General features: G+C 46.7%; 1 protein-coding gene across 1 annotated transcript in view; it reads left to right on the top strand.

Annotated features, from left to right (window-relative positions):
* The window catches only part of FSTL4 (follistatin like 4), a 443,193-nt gene extending 431,226 nt beyond the window's left edge, over positions 1-11,967 (top strand). Inside the window, exons 13-15 of the mRNA XM_065874776.1 lie at positions 17-124; positions 8,995-9,104; positions 11,259-11,967. Coding sequence (XP_065730848.1) covers positions 17-124; positions 8,995-9,104; positions 11,259-11,967 — 927 coding nt within the window. The remainder of the gene's footprint in view (positions 1-16; positions 125-8,994; positions 9,105-11,258) is intronic.
* The last annotated feature ends 7,173 nt before the right edge of the window (positions 11,968-19,140 follow it).

Genomic DNA, 19,140 nt, shown 5'->3' with positions numbered 1-19,140 from the left:
GCTATTTTTTTTCAAGTCCATAGGTGTCGACCCTCTGCCGGCTAAGTTGTCCTATGACAAATCACATGACCAAGTGTGGGTCCTGAGCTGGGGGAACGTGCATAAGTCCCAACCAAGCCTCCAGGTATGTTGAGTACATGAAAGACAACACCCACTTGCAGGAAAGGGCTCTCTCCCTAGCTAATAAATGTCTCCTGCTTCCCTAGGTGGCTAATCACATTTATCCAAAGTATGTCCATGAAGGCTAAGGAGCAAGTAGGAAACATCCTCAGGATAATGCCTCTTATAGGCAATGAACAGGGTATCTTCCGCCAGGCCTGCTATTAAAGACTAACACTGACGATGGATAAGATTCTAATGTCGTGACAACCAGAATGTGGCTCTTGGGCCCCACCCAGCCCAGCCCCAATACAGTTGCCTCTTCTGAGCCAGGGGCTCCTGGGGCCAAGCAGAAATGAACCTCTGGACTTCAAGCAGTGAGAAGGGAGCCAGGGCTTTCTTTACCTTGGGCTGCATGGGCTGGAGAACACTGTCAAAGCAGGTACCAGATGATAAGGAAGGAGAAGGAAAAGCAGCAGCAATTATGGAAGCACATTACTGAGTGCTCACAGTGTTCCAGGCACAGGAAGTTCCAATAACTGGCCCCTGGTCCAACCTAGGCCTACATTCAGCCACTGTGTTGTACTGCCTCTTGGGAAGAGCTTGAGACCAGGACATCTGTGGGATCCCTTCCTTCCACCAGTCGGGGAAGGTCATCACCAACCCTATGTTGAGTGTGTCCGGCTCAGCCTTTCTCATCAGGGGTACATGAGAGGATTAAGCCCTACAAAAGGTGATTTGAATGGCTGGTCCCTCGATTCTCCCAATGATGGTGCATAGAACCATTCTAGATGCACAGAAGAGAATTCACTGCATACAGTGGATTCCTCGGGATATTAGGGTTTTTCTCTCTCTCAGAACCCCAGCTGAGAAGGGCTGCAGATGGAGCCAAGTTCACACTGTTCCCAAGACTGGTAAGAGGCCAGGGATACCCAGTCTACAGAAGCTTCCTCCTGGGGACTGGCCACCTGCCTTACCTGCCTCTGTGCTGCTGGGCCAGGGAAAGGACACTACTTCACCTCCTACGAAACAAGACTATTGTCCCTCAGTGAACAGCATCAACACATCCTGGGCCCCAGTGAGCTGATGACAAATAATAACAATTCATTAGAGGACCTGGGAGCCGGAGTAAAGGTCACTTAGAACAGAGTATAAGCCCAGAAAACTGGTTCCTCTGGCAGCTCTAAGAAAGCATGTAAGGAAATTCGAGGGGAGGGACCACCAAAAAATATTTTTCTAAAACTAAAATTTAACATAAAATGATTTCCTAATTTAAAACTGCAGTAGATAGATGAGTTGAAAATGCATGGTTTCTACTGAGACTCAAAACAGTAGCCTGAAAGATAAAGAAAAATCCTCAAATCACAGAATACAAGATTGAGATATGAAGTCTCAAAAGATGTTTCAAAGTCAAAAAGAAGTTTAGAAAGAGAAAAGGTAATAGTTGGAATGGAGTCAAACATTAAATAAATTTGGAAGAAAATTTCCAAGTTGAAAAAGTAAATTATGTAGATTAAAAGGGATCTGTAAGTTCTAGGCTAACTTGAGGAGAAATAACACATCTCTGCTCTTGGTAAAACTCTGGACTTCCAAGAATAAAGGAAAAATATTACAAGCTTCAAGGCAGAAAGAAAAGTCACCTGTAAAAGAACAATTAGGTTGGCACTGGACTTCTCACCTGCAACAGCTGCTGGAAGACCGTGGCATCATACCTACATGCTATTAAGATAAAAGGGCTGATATCCAAGGTATCATTTACCTGTCAGGACAAAAGAAAGACCTAAGAATATGCAAGAATTCAGAGAGCAGATCATGAAAGATACCAGAACAGTAGGTGAACCAGATCAGAGACATCGAGATGGCGAAAGATAAAGAGGAAACAGGCCTAAGGAAGAAACCTAGAGAGGAAGGTCCAAAAATCAAATAAGATGGAAATGTATTCATAAGTGCTAAATAAGGGCATTTGAATTAGGAGAAATGGACTGAAAGAGAAATTCTGATACCAGGCTCTAACTAAAGATGATAAGTTATTTCTGTAAAAGTAAGGGTAGGGAGTGGAGGAGGGTAAAAATACTCAAAAATGTCATCTTACAGGGATAAGAGAGGATATAGAGAATGTTCTTTGAAATTAATAGTTGAGATAGTTAACTGTCTAATTATTCCAAATGTGACAAACTGATTTCTCCTATTAAAAGCAGAGATGATGAGATTGGGTTTGGAAGGGAGGGAGAGAAAACTAGCTGTAACTTGTTTACAGGAAACCCATAAAGTGATAATAAAAGGTTGAATTGAAAGGGGTGGAAATAGTAGTGATGGTAGGTGGACAAAAAGATGTATGAGTGTAATATCAGACAAGGTCAAATTTAAGGTTAAAAGCACTAAACAGCAGAAGGAGAAGCATTATGTGAAGACAAACAGCCAACAGATAGCAAACAACATAACTAAATACATAATACAAGAGTGATTAAAAATACAAGAACTTGATTTACAATGCACTTAAACTGTACATTCCAAAGAGACAAAATAATGACATGGGAAAAATGAATAATATGAATAAGGAACTTGGTTTAATAAATATATAGAAAACCTTTCCTCTGCCAAATAGAAATTTTTCACACGTCCACATATGTGTCAGTAAACACAAATAAAAATTTAGCAAATTTTGTAAAAGTCAGTGTTATAGGCTACATTATCTGATAATTAGAAACAATTAAAATGTGACCTACCTAATAAGGAAACACTCCTAGATCACTACTGCATCAAAGAGGAAATTAAAAGGAGAAATTACAAACTGTCTCAAAAGCAATGAAAAAGAGACTACTTCTCATCAAAACCTACAGGATACAGAGAAAGCTGTACACAAGGAATATCTGTGTCTTAAAAGCCTGCAGAGAATGTATTTGTATTAAGAAATAAGAAAAAGAACAAAGTAGCTGGCAGGAAGGAATTATTTAAAAGACTAAAATTAGTAGAAATAAAAAAAAGGACAAACAAAAACCAATAAATCCTTCACAAACCTGATAAAGAAAAAAATATAAACAAAATGAGAAAAGACATATTACTGCAGATAAAGGAGGATGAAAATAATTGTAAAATAATACTACACTGCAACTCTGGGGCGGCAAATTTTAAGACCTAGAAGAAATGGATGATTGTTTGCAAAATACAGGGGAAAAAAAACAAACTGACCTAGTCAGAAAGAGAAAGTCAAGTACCATATGATATCACTTATATATGAAATCTAAAATATGACACAAATGAATCTATCTTCCAAGCAGAAACAGACTCACAGACATAGAGAACAGACTTGTGGTTGCCAAGGCGGAAGGGTGTGGGGGCGGGGGAGGGATGGACTGGGAGTTTGGGGTGAGCAGATGCAAACTATTACATATAGAATCGATGGACAACAAGGTCCCACTGTATAGCACAGGGAAGTATATTCAATGTCCTGGGATGAACCATAATGGAAAAGATATAAATATAATAGTTATGTAATATTTATATAAATTTTAAAATATATATGTATAACTGAGTCACTTTGCTGTACAGCAGAAATTAACACAACATTGTAAATCAACTATATTTCAATAAAAAAAAATTAAGAAGAAGGAGGAAAAAAAACTGACCTAAGAAAAGGAAAACTTGAAATAGAAGAATTAACAGAGAAGAGGTTTCTTAAAGATCAAAGATCTACCATAGAAAAATGTACAGCCAAGTTTTATCAAACCTTTCAAATGTAGATAATTTTAATATCATTTGAACTATCCAAGACCATATGGAAAAAAATGTGCAACTCCTTAGTATTAAAAAATAAAACTATCACCAGTTAGAATGGGCATCATCAGAAAATCTACAAACAACAGATGCTGGAGAGGGTGTGGAGAAAAGGGAACCGTCTTGCTCTGTTGGTGGGGATGTAAACTGATACAGCCACTATGGAGAACAGTATGGAGATTCCTTAAAGAACTACAAATAGAACTACCATATGACCCAGCAATCCCACTACTGGGCATATACCCAGAGAAAACCATAATTCAAAAAGACACATGCACCCCAATGTTCATTGCAGCACTATTTACAGTAGCCAGGTCATGGAAACAACCTAAATGCCCATCAACAGACAAGTGGATAAAGAAGATGTGGTACATATATACAATGGAATATTACTCAGCCATAAAAAGGAACGAAATTGGGTCATTTGTAGAGACGTGGTTGGATCTAGAGACTGTCATACAGAGTGAAGTAAGTCAGAAAGAGAAAAACAAATATCGTATATTAACGCATATATGTGGAACCTAGAAAAATGGTACAGATGAACCGGTTTGCAGGGCAGAAACAGAGACACAGATGTAGAGAACAAACGTATGGACACCAAGGGGGGAAAGCTGCTGGGGGGTGTGGGGGTGTGGGATGAATTGGGAGATTGGGATTGACAATGTATACACTAATATGTATAAAATAGATAACTAATAAGAACCTGCTGTATAAAAACATGAATAAAATAAAATTCAAAAATATTAAAAACTATCAACTAATCTCACTTATGAATACAGAAGCAAAGTTCTAAACATGGTATTAAAAATAGAGTCCAACAATGCATCTAACTGCTCGAGCAGGGAACAAATTCCTGGGATGTAGTAATGGTTCACTCTCAGGAAATCAGTCAACATTACTCATAACACAAAACAGAAAAAAAGCTATAATATTTTCAGTAAATGCTGGAAAGGCATTTAACTAAATACAGCAGACATTCTTAATTTTTTTAAAAAAACTAAAAATAGGAATAGAAGACATAAACATAATGAAGACTATTTCCAAGAAACCAAGAGGAAATTTTGCCTAAATGACAAAACACTAAAAGCATTTTAATTAATAGCAGGAATTAGACCATTATGCCCACCATCACCATAATTGGAAAGTCTTAGAAATGCACTATGACAAGAAAATGAAATAAATTGAATAAACCTACCTTCACCTCTGTGGACTAGGGTTCAGGAAACCACTGCTTGCAGAAACTGCTCCTGGAAATGTCAGTGGGCAGAGCCTTTATGGTGAGCAATTTGGAAATGTGAACCAAAAGCCTCAGAACATTGCTTTCAATCCAGCAACTTGACCTCTCAGAACTTATCCAAAGGTGACGATCAGGGATGGGCACAAAGATTTAGCTACAACATTGTGTGTTACTGCAATGTTTATATTTGCAAAACATTGAAAACACCATCTTAATGTTTCTAAATATCCAACACTGAGGAATTGGTTAAACAAGCTTTGCTATGACTAAATGAATGTGGTTCTATAAATGAGGCTTATTCCACCAAGGCCCTGCCCCAGGAGCCAGTGTTAGAACCTTTGGCACCGTCTCGAATCCTGCCCATCGTGCTCTCGCCCACCCACTCCCAGCTTTCAGCTGCCTCTCTCCCCATCCCACTCGATATCTTGCACCCTGCCCTTCCCCAGCTGTCACCTCTCACCTGGTTTTGTCCACGCCTCGGAAGCAGATGCTCAGACTTCCCTACCCCACACTCACTACTAACTTACATCTCCTGATACCCAGCCAACTATGTGCATCTCCTGAACCAAGCCCCTAGAGCCAGGAAATTTGAGAGGCTCAACAATTATCTTTTGGTCACAAATGTGCCCAGCCATGCGCTGGGACACAGGCCAAGAAGGAATTCATGACTCATTGGAGAAATGAGGCTGACTAGCCCATATCACTTCGGTGGCCCATGACACTGGGTTTTGATGAAGTAACCTCTGAATATAGGGTGTCAGGATGGTGAAGCATGAATGACACTGACTGCTGACAGCCTGTAATTTTCCATCTCTATTATAAGCTAAAATGACAGACCTTATATCAAGCAATGATTGCATGGCTTCTTGGAATTCTCTGGCATGTTCACCTGGACTCTCTAAGATCCAGTTTCCTAATATTGATATTTTCGTAATGCCTAGTTCTAAGCTTTTCCCATGGACTTGCCATGGAAGTGTCATTTGGCCTTTTTTATTTAAAATCACAGGAAAATAACCTAACTTTAGAGCTGCCCCAAGACTGAAAATCACAGCTCTCATCATTCTAATCCTGCATCCTGCCTGCTGACCCCTCAAGGGAAGCACAGTCCAAAAAACTAAAGCCTCAAACCTGCCGGAGGAAGCAGTGCAGGTGCTGTTTGTCTTGTCATTAAAGTAAGAGGCAGAAGGCAGTCCCACTCTTAAAAGGCAAAAGCATCCAGAGCTCGAGGCCACGTGTGTCACAAAGCCCCGTCACAAACTGTCCTCAGCCTCAGGCTGCAAAAATCTGAATCCTTCCTTCTGTATAAATGGCCACAACACTGAAGATCAGGAAAAGTGTCTCCCCTCCCTGGTCAGGGTCTGGCATCTGCCTCCTGTCCTGCTAAGAGGGTCTGGGCTTGTCCTTGGGGTCCTCCAGCCAAAATTGCCCACAAGCTGGCCAAGCCCCTCATCTGGCTGCAGGTCTGCCACCCTTCTGGGCAATCACCTGGAACTTGGAGGCTGAAGAGCACATGCAGAAAGCAAGAGGACACAGGATGGCTGGCTCAGTGTCTCCAGCCTGCCTGTGCCCAAGGCCTCAGTAGCTGATGGATAAAAGCCCAGCCTGACCACGGGGGGCGCTTTCTGGCAGGGCCTCCAAACCATGCTCTCGTCCTGTCTAATCCCAGACATCACTTGGCTCTGTTCTGTGCTGCCACCGTGCCCTTCCCTGATACAGACACAGCAGGGACGCACACCAAGGAATGGCTCAAGTCACTTCCTGCCAAGCACGCATGGGAGAAAGTGGTACCTCCAGGGGAACAGAGGCAGCATGCTCTGTCAAACTACCAATTTGTACAAAACACAGGGACTAATTCTTCACTTCTCACAGCAAGTCCCCTTTGTGAAACTGGAACCCTCCCCAGCATCCTAATCACAGGCATTTAAATGAAATGGCCGAGACACTATCAAACTCTTAGAGGAAAACACAGGCAGAACACTCTATGACATAAAGGACAGCAAGATGCTTTATGACCCACCTCCTAGAGAAATGGAAAGAAAAACAAAAATAAACAAATGGGACCTAATGAAACTTCAAAGCTTTTGCACAGCAAAGGAAATCATAAACAAGACCAAAAGACAACCCTCAGAATGGGAGAAAATATTTGCAAATGAAGCAACTGACAAAGGATTAATCTCCAAAATTTACAAGCAACTCATGCAGCTCAATATCAAAAAAACAAACATCCCAATCCAACAAATGAGCAGAAGACCTAAACAGGCATTTCTCCAAAGAAGATATACAGATTGCCAACAAACACACGAAAGGATGCTCAACATCATTAATCATTAGAGAAATGCAAATCAAAACTACAATGAGATATCATCTCACACCAGTCAGAATGGCCATCATCAAAAAGTCTACAAACAATAAATGCTGGAGAGGGTGTGGAGAAAGGGAACCCTGTTGCACTGTTGGTGGGAATGTAAATTGATACAGCCACTATGGAGAACAGTATGGAGGTTCCTTAACAAACTAAAAATAGAACTACCATACGACCCAGCAATCCCACTACTGGGCATATACCCTGAGAAAACCATAATTCAAAAAGAATCATGTACCACAATGTTCATTGCAGCTCTATTTACAATAGCTAGGACATGGAAGCAACCTAAGTGTCCATTGACAGATGAATGGATAAAGAAGATGTGGCACATATATATGATGGAATATTACTCAGCCATAAAAAGAAACGAAATTGAGTTATTTGCAGTGAGGTGGATGGACCTAGAGTCTGTCGTACAGAGTGAAGTAAGTCAGAAAGAGAAAAACAAATACCGTATGCTAACACATATATATGGAATCTAAAAAAAAAAAAAACATGGTTCTGAAGAACCTAGGGTCAGGACAGGAATAAAGATGCAGACATAGAGAATGGACTTGAGGACACGAGGAGGGGGAAGGGTAAGCTGGGACGAAGTGAGCGAGTGGCATGGACATATATACACTACCAAATGTAAAACAGATAGCTAGTGGGAAGCAGCCGCATAGCACAGGGAGATCAGCTCGGTGCTTTGTGACCACCTAGAGGGGTGGGATAGGGAGGGTGGGAGGGAGACGCAAGACGGAGGGGATATGGGGATATATGTATGCATATAGCTGATTCACTTTGTTATACAGCAGAAAGTAACACAACATTGTAAAGCAATTATACTCCAATAAGGATGTTTAAATAAATAAATAAAAATAAAAAATAAAATAAATGACACGGCCAGCACCTCTGACAGGATGCTTGCTTTCTCTAATAAATTATGGAGTCACAGTTCTCAGAGAGCGCCTCTGTGAGGCGCATATGACAGAGACTCTCAACAAACCAGCCCAGGTGCCTGGCATCAAGGGAAAATACAGAGCCAGTCAGTGATTCCAGCGTTTAGCATTTTTGTTATTTAAAACCTCGCCGCCTTTCCCACGGTAGCCTAAGTGTTGAGAAGGTGGGACCCCCTGTCGTGGAGGAGGCTGTCTCTGAGCAGAGATGCTTAGGTTCCGAGGACCCTCCCTCAGAAGCCTCAACACAGCCCCTCCAAGTCCTCACTCTGCTGTCACATCACGGTGGCTGACAACATGCACCACAGTCAGTCAGGGGCAGGCCTGACTGAGCAAGAGGGAGCGATTCAGGCGTTCACTCCTGTCTCCCCACTTCCCCTCCCTGGAAGGATGGGTCCCTGCCTATGCCATTCCCAAGCAGCTCCCACTCTGCTCCTGGCCTGCCCAAGACGGTGACTTGCCCATCATCTCTCTCTCAAACAGCCTGTCTGCCGGGGTCTCCACCCAAGCGTGCATGTGTCTGCAGGTTTCCAAGCCCCGCTGGGATGGGCCCTCACAAGGACTTCCGCTCTGTGTTGCAGGTGATCACAGAGGCCAGCACCGGTCAGGGTCAGCACCTCATCCGCACGCCCTTTGCAGGAGTGGACGATTTCTTCATTCCTCCAACAAACCTCATCATCAACCACGTCAGGTGAGACCGGCCCGCAATGCCCTAACCTACTCCATGCCCCAGCTCAGCCCTGCACGGGGCAGCTTCGCCCAGGGTGGCCCTGCTCCTTTCTCTTTCTCCCCCACTCCTCCTGGGCTGGCTTTGGACCCCATCAGGAATGGACAGAGAAATGGCCCCATCCCCAGTCCTCAATTGTTAAAGTTAAGGAAGGCACCCAGCTCCTAATGCCCTCAGGGGCCCAGTGAGGTCAGGAAGTCTCACCCTTGGATGAGGACAGCAGAGGAAAGAGGGAAATAACTGTCGTTAATTGAGTACCCTCTCCTTGCTAGACGCAAGAAACTAGTAGAGGCAGTCTCAAATCTGTTTTATAGATGAGGAAACTTAGGCCCAGAGGAGTTAAGATACTGGCCAAAGTCACACAACCAGGAACTGGCAGAGCCAGACTAAATGCAAAGCTGAGTCTCCTTTCAGTGCCCCATTTGGCCTCATTCTCTGCTAACCACAACCTGTGGTTCCTCTAGGAGTCCCCAGAGCAGCCATGCAGGGGCCTGCAAGGAAACAAGGCCTCCTCATTGTCTGGTTTGCCACCATCCAAAAGAACAGCTTAATAATACCAGCCATGGCCTCGACTGCAAGCCTCATCCCAGCCTGGCCACTCCCCTTCCCTATTCATTTCAGAGAACCCCTGACATTTTCTGTCAAGGCACCACTGCCAGAAGACGGAGCATGCCCTTTTATAAAGTCATCAAGACCCAAATGTCTTGTGGCAGTGTTTATGCCTTCCTTTACTCTGACATCGAGCACCTTTTTCCAGGGAGAAATGACTCATTTTTGCAAGCTGAAGCTGGACTTGTAAAAATAGGGCTCTCCCGTTCATCTTTGGCCAAGGGAGAAAGTAACCACTTTATGACCTCCCTACCTCACTGCAGAGAATACCTGGAACAGAGCCTCTAAAATGGTTGTAAATGGTAAAACCCCTCAAAGAAGCTGAATTCAGCCAGGAGTCATGCAAACTCAGGCTCTGCAGCGCCTGTGTGTGACTTTTACATTACAGTTTCTTATAAGCATGGGGTTTTCTTTCCTGCTCTTTCCATGCTCTAGCTCTTTAAGGATGCTAATTTAAAGATGCTGTAAAGTGGGCATTTCCCCTACTCTGAGGCACAGCTTGTTATTCAAGAAAAAACTGTGGAAGAGATTTTTCTCTGCTCCTGTAGGTGTACACAGCACCCAAAGGCCTCTGCAAGTGAGGGGTTTAGGCAGAGGCTCTCACAATCAGAGGGAAGTCCTGCCTGGAATCAGGCCCTTCTGCAGCTCACAACCAGCCTCCAAAGAGGAATTTCACGAAGTCCAGATATGGCAGCTTCCACCTACTGACCTCTTCCACTAAAGCTCCCTCTTAGATTTAATCCTCCCAACAGCCCTTGGAAGGAACTACCCTCTTTATATTAGCAGGGGCTCGAAGAGGCAAGCAACTTGCCCCAGGCTCTGCAGCTAGCAGGGCACCGCAGCAGTGCCAGGCCATCTGGCTGTAAAGGTAAAAGCTGTCCTTAGCCCCAGCCCAAAGGGGCTTCCTGTGACCAGCATCATCAACGTGGCCAGGGAAGAGGCTGCCCTCAACCCTTACCCACGTTCGTCTCCAAGGGTAAGGGAGCATGGATAGGATGTCTGTCCTTGTTCTCTTGCATCTGCATCCCCAAGTTCTGACCCAGCCGGTAGTCCAAAAACCACCTCAGATATAGACTCACCTCTCCTGTCCTCCTAGCAGGCAGAGTCAGGGCAGACACCTGTTGTCCTCTCCCTCCAGCCACAGGCCCGCCACTTCCCAGCTGCCACAAGGCCTCTGGGGAGCTGAATCAAAGGCATTCCCGAGGCAGAAGCTGCTGAGGCACAATTATGCTCTTCCTTTACCCTTTCTACAGATGCGTGCATATTACAACAGCATAAATCCAGGAACATTTTGTAACTCAACTGCATTTGGTTTGAGATCATAGATGAATCGCTTATGACATAGCCATCTCTTGCAGAATGGTAGATCTTATTAATAGGCTGTTAGTCACCAAAGGGTTATGTTATGGTAAAGGAAAAGAGAAAGGATGCCATCGTTTGAGACAAATGACCTATCCCCTACCCAAAAAGTCCTCCTGACCTCTGACCTCAGTTTGCGTCTCCTCCCAGGTTCGGCTTCATCTTCAACAGCTCTGACCCTGCAGTCCACAAAGTCGACCTGGAAACACTGATGCTCCTCAAGACCATCAGGCTGCAGAGCCACGGCTGCCTGCCTCAGGCCATGGCCCACACCCACCTGGGCGGCTACTTCTTCATCCAGTGCCGACAGCACAGCTCCTCTCCAGCCGCCCCGCAGCTGCTGCTCGACAGTGTCACAGACGCTGTGGTCGGCCCCAATGGCCACGTTACCGGCACCCCACACACTTCCCCCGATGGGCGCTTCCTAGTCAGCGCCGCCTCCAGCAGCCCCCAGCTTCACGTGCAGGAGATCACACTGCGGGGGGAGATCCAGACCCTCTATGACCTGAAAGTGAGCCAGGGCGTCTCAGACGTGGCCTTCCAGCCCTCCTTCACCCAGGGCGACCAGTACTACGTCTATGCCACGCTAGAGACAGAGCCGGACCTGCTCTTCCTGGAGCTGTCCACGGGGAAGACGGGCATGCTGAAGGGCTTGAAGGAGCCGCCCGCGCCCGCGGGGCCAGCCCGAGCCTGGGCCGGGCCCCGCAGGATTGTGAGGGACAGCGGGCTGTTTGGGCAGTACCTCCTCACGCCGGCCCGAGAGTCACTGTTTCTCATCAACGCGAGACAAAACGCGCCGCGGTGTGAGGTGGCGGGAGTAAAGGGAGGGACCACAGTGGTGTGGGTGGGCGAGGTATGAAGCAGCCACGAGCGCCGCCTGGTACTGACACCGCAGCCCCAAGCAGGCACCCTGTACATTTTTACAGACAAAAGCAAAAACCTGTATTCGCTTTGTGGTTCAACACTGGTCTCCTTGCAAGTTTCCTAGTATAAGGTATGCGCTGCTAACAAGATGGGGGTTTTTCGTTAGGACGTATGATTTCTGCCTTGAGCTACGATGAGAATATGCTGCCGTGTAAAGGAATCATTTCTGCGCCCAGCTACGCGCCACGTTACCTGGGCCGCCATGGAACCAGGAGCTCCTGCTTTCCAGGCGGATGCTTCTGTCGGTTGCCTTCGCCTAGTCATTCTCCAGGGTCTGGCCAGACTTCACCCAGATGTGGCCTGAAGACACAGGCTCCCCGGAGCAGGGCTCTCCCTCCTGGCGTGAGAGCCACATCGCCCTCGCTCTGGACCTCATTTTCTCCTTCGCAGTTGCTTCTTGCTTTTCTTTCCATTTGACTTCTTGTAAGCCTGAGGGAGAGCCAACAAGACTTATTGCATCTTGGGGGATGGGGAAATCACTCACTTTATTTTGGAATTTTTGATTAAAAAATAATTTTTTATAATCTCAAATGCTAGTAAGCAGAAAGATGCTCTCCGAGGTCCAGCTGTAATTCCTCCCTGCCTTAGGCCATGGCTCTGAGAGTCACCATCCCACATCCAGAAAGAAGACAATGGCCACCAAGCGATCGTGCTCCTTTGCACCAGGGACACCCCCAAGTGCAGATCAGGCCACCACACTGGTAAAGGCTCCGTTCTGGGTTGGGACCCCAAGAGACCAAGACAAACCCTGCGTGCCTGCTTTTCACTACTGAAGGGGGAAATTTATTAGCCAGCCCAGTACCCCAGATTCAGGGCAGACCAGGCTTGCCTGGAAAGGTGTGTGCGGCCTGCAGAACAGTGGCCTCCAGGCTCAATGCAGAAACCCGAAGGATACCAGTGGGGTTCGGGCGGGTTCCTTAGGCTATCCCTTTAAAAACCCCATTTATCTTCTCCCTGTGGCCCTCGCACTCAGCTCTGGCCACCCCAGTCCCTGCATCATCATAGCACAGATAGCACATTTCAGTAAGTGTTTCTTACACTTAGGTCCCTCTCTCCCCAGTAATACACAAGGATACGGGCTGGCACTGCGCATTATTCCCAAATGTCTCAGGCTGTGGTAGGCTCTCCACTGGGCATCAAAGAAGTACAACCCAACAGCCCCGTGAAGAGAGCCCATATCAGAGAATCTCAGCAAGGAAGAGGCCCCCTTGGGCTCTCAAAACACCCCTTTCCTTCTCGTGCACATCAGTGGCCAAATCGCACTTGTATGCCTTCTGGCTTGAAGGGTCATTTTTCAAGCCACCTGAAGTTGGAAGAGGTGGTCCCATCACAGACACATTGGGTTAGATGTCTTCATCTGCCAACATGGCCATGAGTTTCTTGGGCTGCTGAGGAATGGCCCCTTTCAGAGAAAGGAAGACACAGACCTTGCCTCACTGGAAACAGAGCTTCTCACTCCCACCTAACTGCCCAACCCACCTGCCTGCCACAGAGTTCCCGACATTGGCCAATCCTCTAGCGTGTTTCATGCATCTAAGTCCACCAAACTCTTGTCCCCAACAACTCCCAGGGTGTGCCTAGACAAATACATTCATAGATTTTTTTTAAGATACAATATGTAGATACAGGTTGAAGAAACTGACCTCAAAAGCCTAATATTTAGTTTCATAATAACTGGGATGGATGGAAAACACATCTCACCTTTTTTTTTTATTCCTGCCTCAATGTCTTAACACATTTTCTTCCAAAGTCCCACTTCTACCCCTGAAATTCTCCAACTTTCGTGAGCTTCTTCCTTTGGAAAACATCTTCTGAACTGTGGCAGCCCCTGGAAGAAAAAGAAAGTCTCTGAGCCTACATGAAGAAGAGCCCACCAACTACCAGGCCAGAACACTGGCCCCTCTGGACTGCAGGACTGCTGAGTAAAAGACCAATCCAGTCCCAACTGGCCTTTTCAACTGGGAGTGACTTCAGCGGCACCTGTCCCTTTTCCACAATTCCTTCCACTTCTAAGTGTGTCTGGAAAGCTTCTCTGCCTCTCGTCGTACCTGTGAAGTTGCAAAGCTGGAGATGGCCAGTTTAGGTCTTGCTGCCAGCATTTCAGACACAATTAAATAGGAGAGGGGAATCACAGCCCTGAAAACTGTGAAATTTGCAAATTCACAAAGGAAAGTCAATGTTTTTTCAGCAGTGCAACCGACTGAAGGGCTGGCTAGGACTCCACCTGCCCCTCTCTCCCACACATTAGCCTCAGCAGAGGCTCGTGGAACACAGTTTGAAAGCCACTGGGGTACGAAGTCATCACAACAGCCAGCGACCCTTCTGATGAACACAAATTATCGGCGATCTACTAATATTTCACATTAAAGGAGTATTCGTTTTACCAAAAGAATCACCCCCAAAGCCACTTACATGATGAGCTATTTCAAAATTACTGGATTTTGAAATAAAATTCATTTCACAAAAATTCAATGTAGATTTTTTTCCAGAGTAACAAACAGAAGTAATCGACACCTACGGTGACATTAAAGATTTGAACTGGAAGCCCTCACTCTCCTTCTGCCCAAGTGAGCAAGACCCCACATGGAGGTTCGCGGTCCAAACGCCCACGCAGCCACCCACGGATTGATGGTGGGAAGAGAGATTTGTCTGCTTCTAGACGCCTGCATGGACTTTCTGTGCAAGTAAGCTTGGCTGTGAACCACACACAGAGTGAGGCAGATGCCATCATTGCAGCCCCAGTAACACTGAGCCTGCGAGCCCTGCCTGGGGCTGGCCCAGGCCCCTTTTTTAAGGCTCCAAGTCATTTGAGGGTCCTGCTACTTTCCCCAAGCCCCCAGAAGTAGCTGGAAGAGCCCTGTAAAGTCTAGGCTGGGGCCACACTCATACCAAGCTTCATATTCTGTGACCTAGAGATAGCATCACGGGAGACAGAAGCTCAGTCCCTGCAATCCCGCCCCCGCCCCCATCTCAGCCTCCCAGATCCAGGTAAGTGCCCTGGAGGACAGCACTCCAGCCCGAATAAAGCCAAGAACCGCCTACTGCCCCAGGGAATTGTAACTGCTGAGCCGTCACTGAGGAAAGCAGCCTGGAGTTGGCTTTGTGTGGCCCCCTCTTCTTTTCTGCTGACCAAACAACCTGTGAACTAAAGGAGATTTCAGAACTGAGATGTGAAACAGCTTCATGATGGATATATTTTTCTACAAGGGGCTTAAATAGTAATCCATTCATTTTTCACAATGTGTTTCATTCAGGTACCACGGACACTGTACCGTTTCATTACCAAATCCCACAGCTCACTCTCCCATCCTCCTCTTCAGAAGCCAGCCTCCAGGAGCAATGATACTGCTCCCAACGCCCTCCTATACATCCACCAATCTACCTCACATCCTCCTTCTTCCACCCGGCACCTCCAGCTTGCACCTGGCACCTCTGAGCCAGGAGGCCAGACAGGTGATGTAGGATGACAACGATGCCGACATCAATGGCAAAGTTCTTGGCCATCCTCCCCAACCCAGGACCCCAGATCCCACTCCAAGTGCAATCAGAACCCACTGGGACATAGCCGCTTGCTACCCAAAATCACACCCCCCAAACCCTAGCTCACAGCCCTTTGGAGTTAGGTGACCAAGACAAGCGAGAACTCAGAATTGTCAGGGAAGTTGGCTATTATCAGACAGAAACTGTCAGACGGGAATAGAGACCATAACATCTCAGCCAAGCCCTTAGAGGGCTGAGCTACACCTCCCTCCATCCTCACTTTGCTCTCTGCCTTTCTCGCTCCCTTCCTACGCCTGGGGCCTCCTGCTCATGAGCCACTCTTACAACTCAAGGGGCAAGTCACCTGACCACCACACCAGCCCCCAATGGCCTTTGCATGCTGCTTCCTTGCTTTGGGTACAAGTGAAAAGTCACTCATAGGGCCAGATGTTACTATTTGCTCCCAGATTGGCACATAGGGAAAGCAGTTTTGTTCAAGAAAGTCACTAACTGCCTTGATTTCTCTCCAAAATCAAGAGATCATAGAACAGAGGGGCTTAAAACAGTTCAAGGGGGAAATATACAGTGCCTATACTCAAGGTGTGACCGCAAGACCCCAAATACCTGGTGGACTACAGCCCACTTCCTGCTTTTGTCTACACCAGGTTACCTGCTAAGCCACTTGAGGATTTGAGCATCTTATCTGGGCCTTCAGGGTTTAGGCACCAGCCACGCAGCCGACACCTGGAGCCCAGCAAGCATGGTTTCACCCATCCTTTGGACCTGTGAGCAGCATTGGGAATTTAACCAAGCGCAATGTGTGAAATTATGGAAGATAGGGGGAGAGCAGGAATTGACCTCCAAAATTCACAGCAAGGCTTCTTTAGCCAGCACAAGGGTGTTGAGCATGTGCGTGGTTTTTGGACAAACCGCAATTCACATACCCCTCTTTCCAAGGTCACCTTGACTAACATGGGACCATCCCTTTCTGCTGTGGCCCCAGGGAGCAGGCCATGCCCTGGAGGGCTGTAGAGGGCTCAGTCTGCATGCCACAAAGCAATAACTGTCGACTCGACCCTACCCCCAGTGACACACAGCTCTCCACATGTCACCAAGGAGGGATCAGACAATGCTGCCCAGTGGGGGCACTGTCTTCAAGATCATTTCTGAGGAATGGCAACCATCATTGGCTGGATATGGGGCCCAAGAGCTCTCAAATGAGAAAATTTCCTAAATCTAAACCTTCATGCACTGCCCAGCGTGACATCGGCCATAGCTTTAAGAGTTGTTTGTCCCTTGCTACTTCAGCTGCTTCAGAGAGGTGAGGGACAGTGGTCTGCAAGTCCCTCATCCCAGACCCACAGCACAGCTTTCTGTGGTGCCCCCGACCCACACCCTGACTGCCTGGCTCCGGCGGCTGGCCAGCCTCCTCTCCGTTCCTGGTCCTGCCCCTTCGCAACCCATCTCCCCCTCCCCCGCTGCTCGTGCTTCCTGAAGGCCGTGTGAGATGATCTAAAAGCAGACTAGGCATGGAGTTTTGCTGCTGTAGTCACACACGCTGTGCTCATGCTATAGTGTAGTGAACGACCCTCGAGATATGCCGTCACACACACACAATTTGTCCCATTAGGATTCTCATCCTCCCCCACCTCAGAAAACTTCCAGATCTCTTATGTCGAGGCAGATTACATTATTTTGAGCAGTTGTGTAGACTCCAAAATATATTTTCTGTAATCACTGGTACTTCTCAAAAGGCCTGCTGTAATTACTATACATGTGAATTTTTTCCTTATTTATAAAATATATATAAATTATTTTTAATACATCAACTTTAGTAGAAATTTGTACCAACACAGCAACTGTATGTGGCATTGGAGGTAAGTTTGTGTTTACTTTGATGTATTTCACAGTATTGGACACACCATGTGTTTGCAGTACCACTTGATATAAAGACGATTCACAGATTATCATAAAGTATTGTCATTGTAAATGCTCTTTTTCTGAGGACTTTACAATAAAACGTGAAAAAAGTTACCTTTTTTGGTGCCAGTCTGTATGCACTTGTTAAAGTGAGAACTGATTAAGGCAGGACTACTCAGGGGCCTTCTCCTCCTTCTCCATCGCCATTATAGCGTCCATGATGGTCAAAGCAAAATGGACCCTGCTCTGGCCCAGTCCAAAGAGAGCCTGGACAAAGGCAGGCATCTGACCCCAGAAGTCTCTCTTCCCCATGTTGAAATTTCAGGTCCCAAAATGCACAACTAACATCTGGCTCAAAACTTCTCGTCATCTGCCCTGCAGGCCCTTAAAATCCACCCCAGCCAGCCCCCAGACTCTTATCTATTTCTTGACTCCAGTCACTCTTGATTCTTACTGGGGCAGACTTTCCAGCTAGGATGCAGAATGTATAAAGTGCTTGGTAATCACCAAGCTACCATGTGGATGGAGCACCTGCTATGTGCCAGCATGGCGCTAGGGAGGGGGACCCAGGGCCGCACAGAGACACAGTCCCTGCCCTTGGTGAGTTTCAAGTCCACTGTGCCATGACCAGTAGTGCAGGTTCTACAAAGAAACACACACACTGTGTGTGTGTGTGTGTGTGTGTGTGTGTATGTGTGTGTATGTGTGTGTAGGGAAAGGGAGATATAGTTTAAGGAATTGGCTCATGCAGTTGTGGAGGCTGGAAAGTCCAAATCTGTAGGGCAGGTGGGCAGCTGGAGACCCAGAGAAGAGTTGCAGTTCAACTCCTAAGGCAGTTTGTTGGCTGAATTCCTTCTTCTTCAGGGGAGCTCAGTATTTTGATTTTAAGGCCTTCAACTGATTGGATGAGGCCCACCCACACTATGGCAGGTAATCTGCTTTACTCAAAGTCTACTGATTTGTTAGAGACGAGTCAAGATGGCGGAGGAGTAGGAGAACGTGGAGTTCATGTCTCCCCACAAATGCATCAAGAATACATCTATAAATGGAAAAATTCTCACAGAGCACCTGCTGAACACTAGCAGAGGACCTCGGACACCTGAAAGCACAAGAAAGATTCTCACATAACTGGGTAGGATGAAAGAAAGAAGGAAGAAGGAAGAGGAGAGGCAGCAGGATGGGACCTACACCCCTGGGGGGAGCTGAAGGTGAGAACAGGTTCCCACGTCCGGGGAAGGCCCCCCACTGACAGGAGATCATGTGGGACAGAAGGGGAGCTTTGGGGCTCAGAGGAGAATGCAGCAACTGGTCTGTGGCAGGCAGGACAGAGTGAGACCTACACAGAGGGTCCAAGCCACAGCCCTGCATATCCCAGACTGAGACATGTGCCCAGGGGCTGGGGGCTGGAATGTGGGGTTTAGAGAGCAGACCCAGGGAGAGAACTGCTGTTCTCTGCAAGGCGACAGCCTGAGGGGACAGGAGAAAGGAGCTCCTCAACCATGAATCCTCCTGGAAGAAGCCCGGATGGCCATAGAAGCAAAGTGCCATTGTTGAAGGACACACAAAGGGCGGGGTCACCATTGAAGCCTCTCTGCCCATGCACCAGCCCCTGCCTCCATGAGCATTAGGAAGGGATCCCACCAGGGCTGGCTCTCTCACACCTATGGCCACTGGCTCGCTCCCCCACACACCCCGTCCCCTCCAGAGA

Source organism: Phocoena phocoena, chromosome 3 (assembly GCF_963924675.1).
Source record: "Phocoena phocoena chromosome 3, mPhoPho1.1, whole genome shotgun sequence".
NCBI lineage: Eukaryota > Metazoa > Chordata > Mammalia > Artiodactyla > Phocoenidae > Phocoena > Phocoena phocoena.
This window is presented reverse-complemented; position numbering and strand designations above follow the sequence as displayed.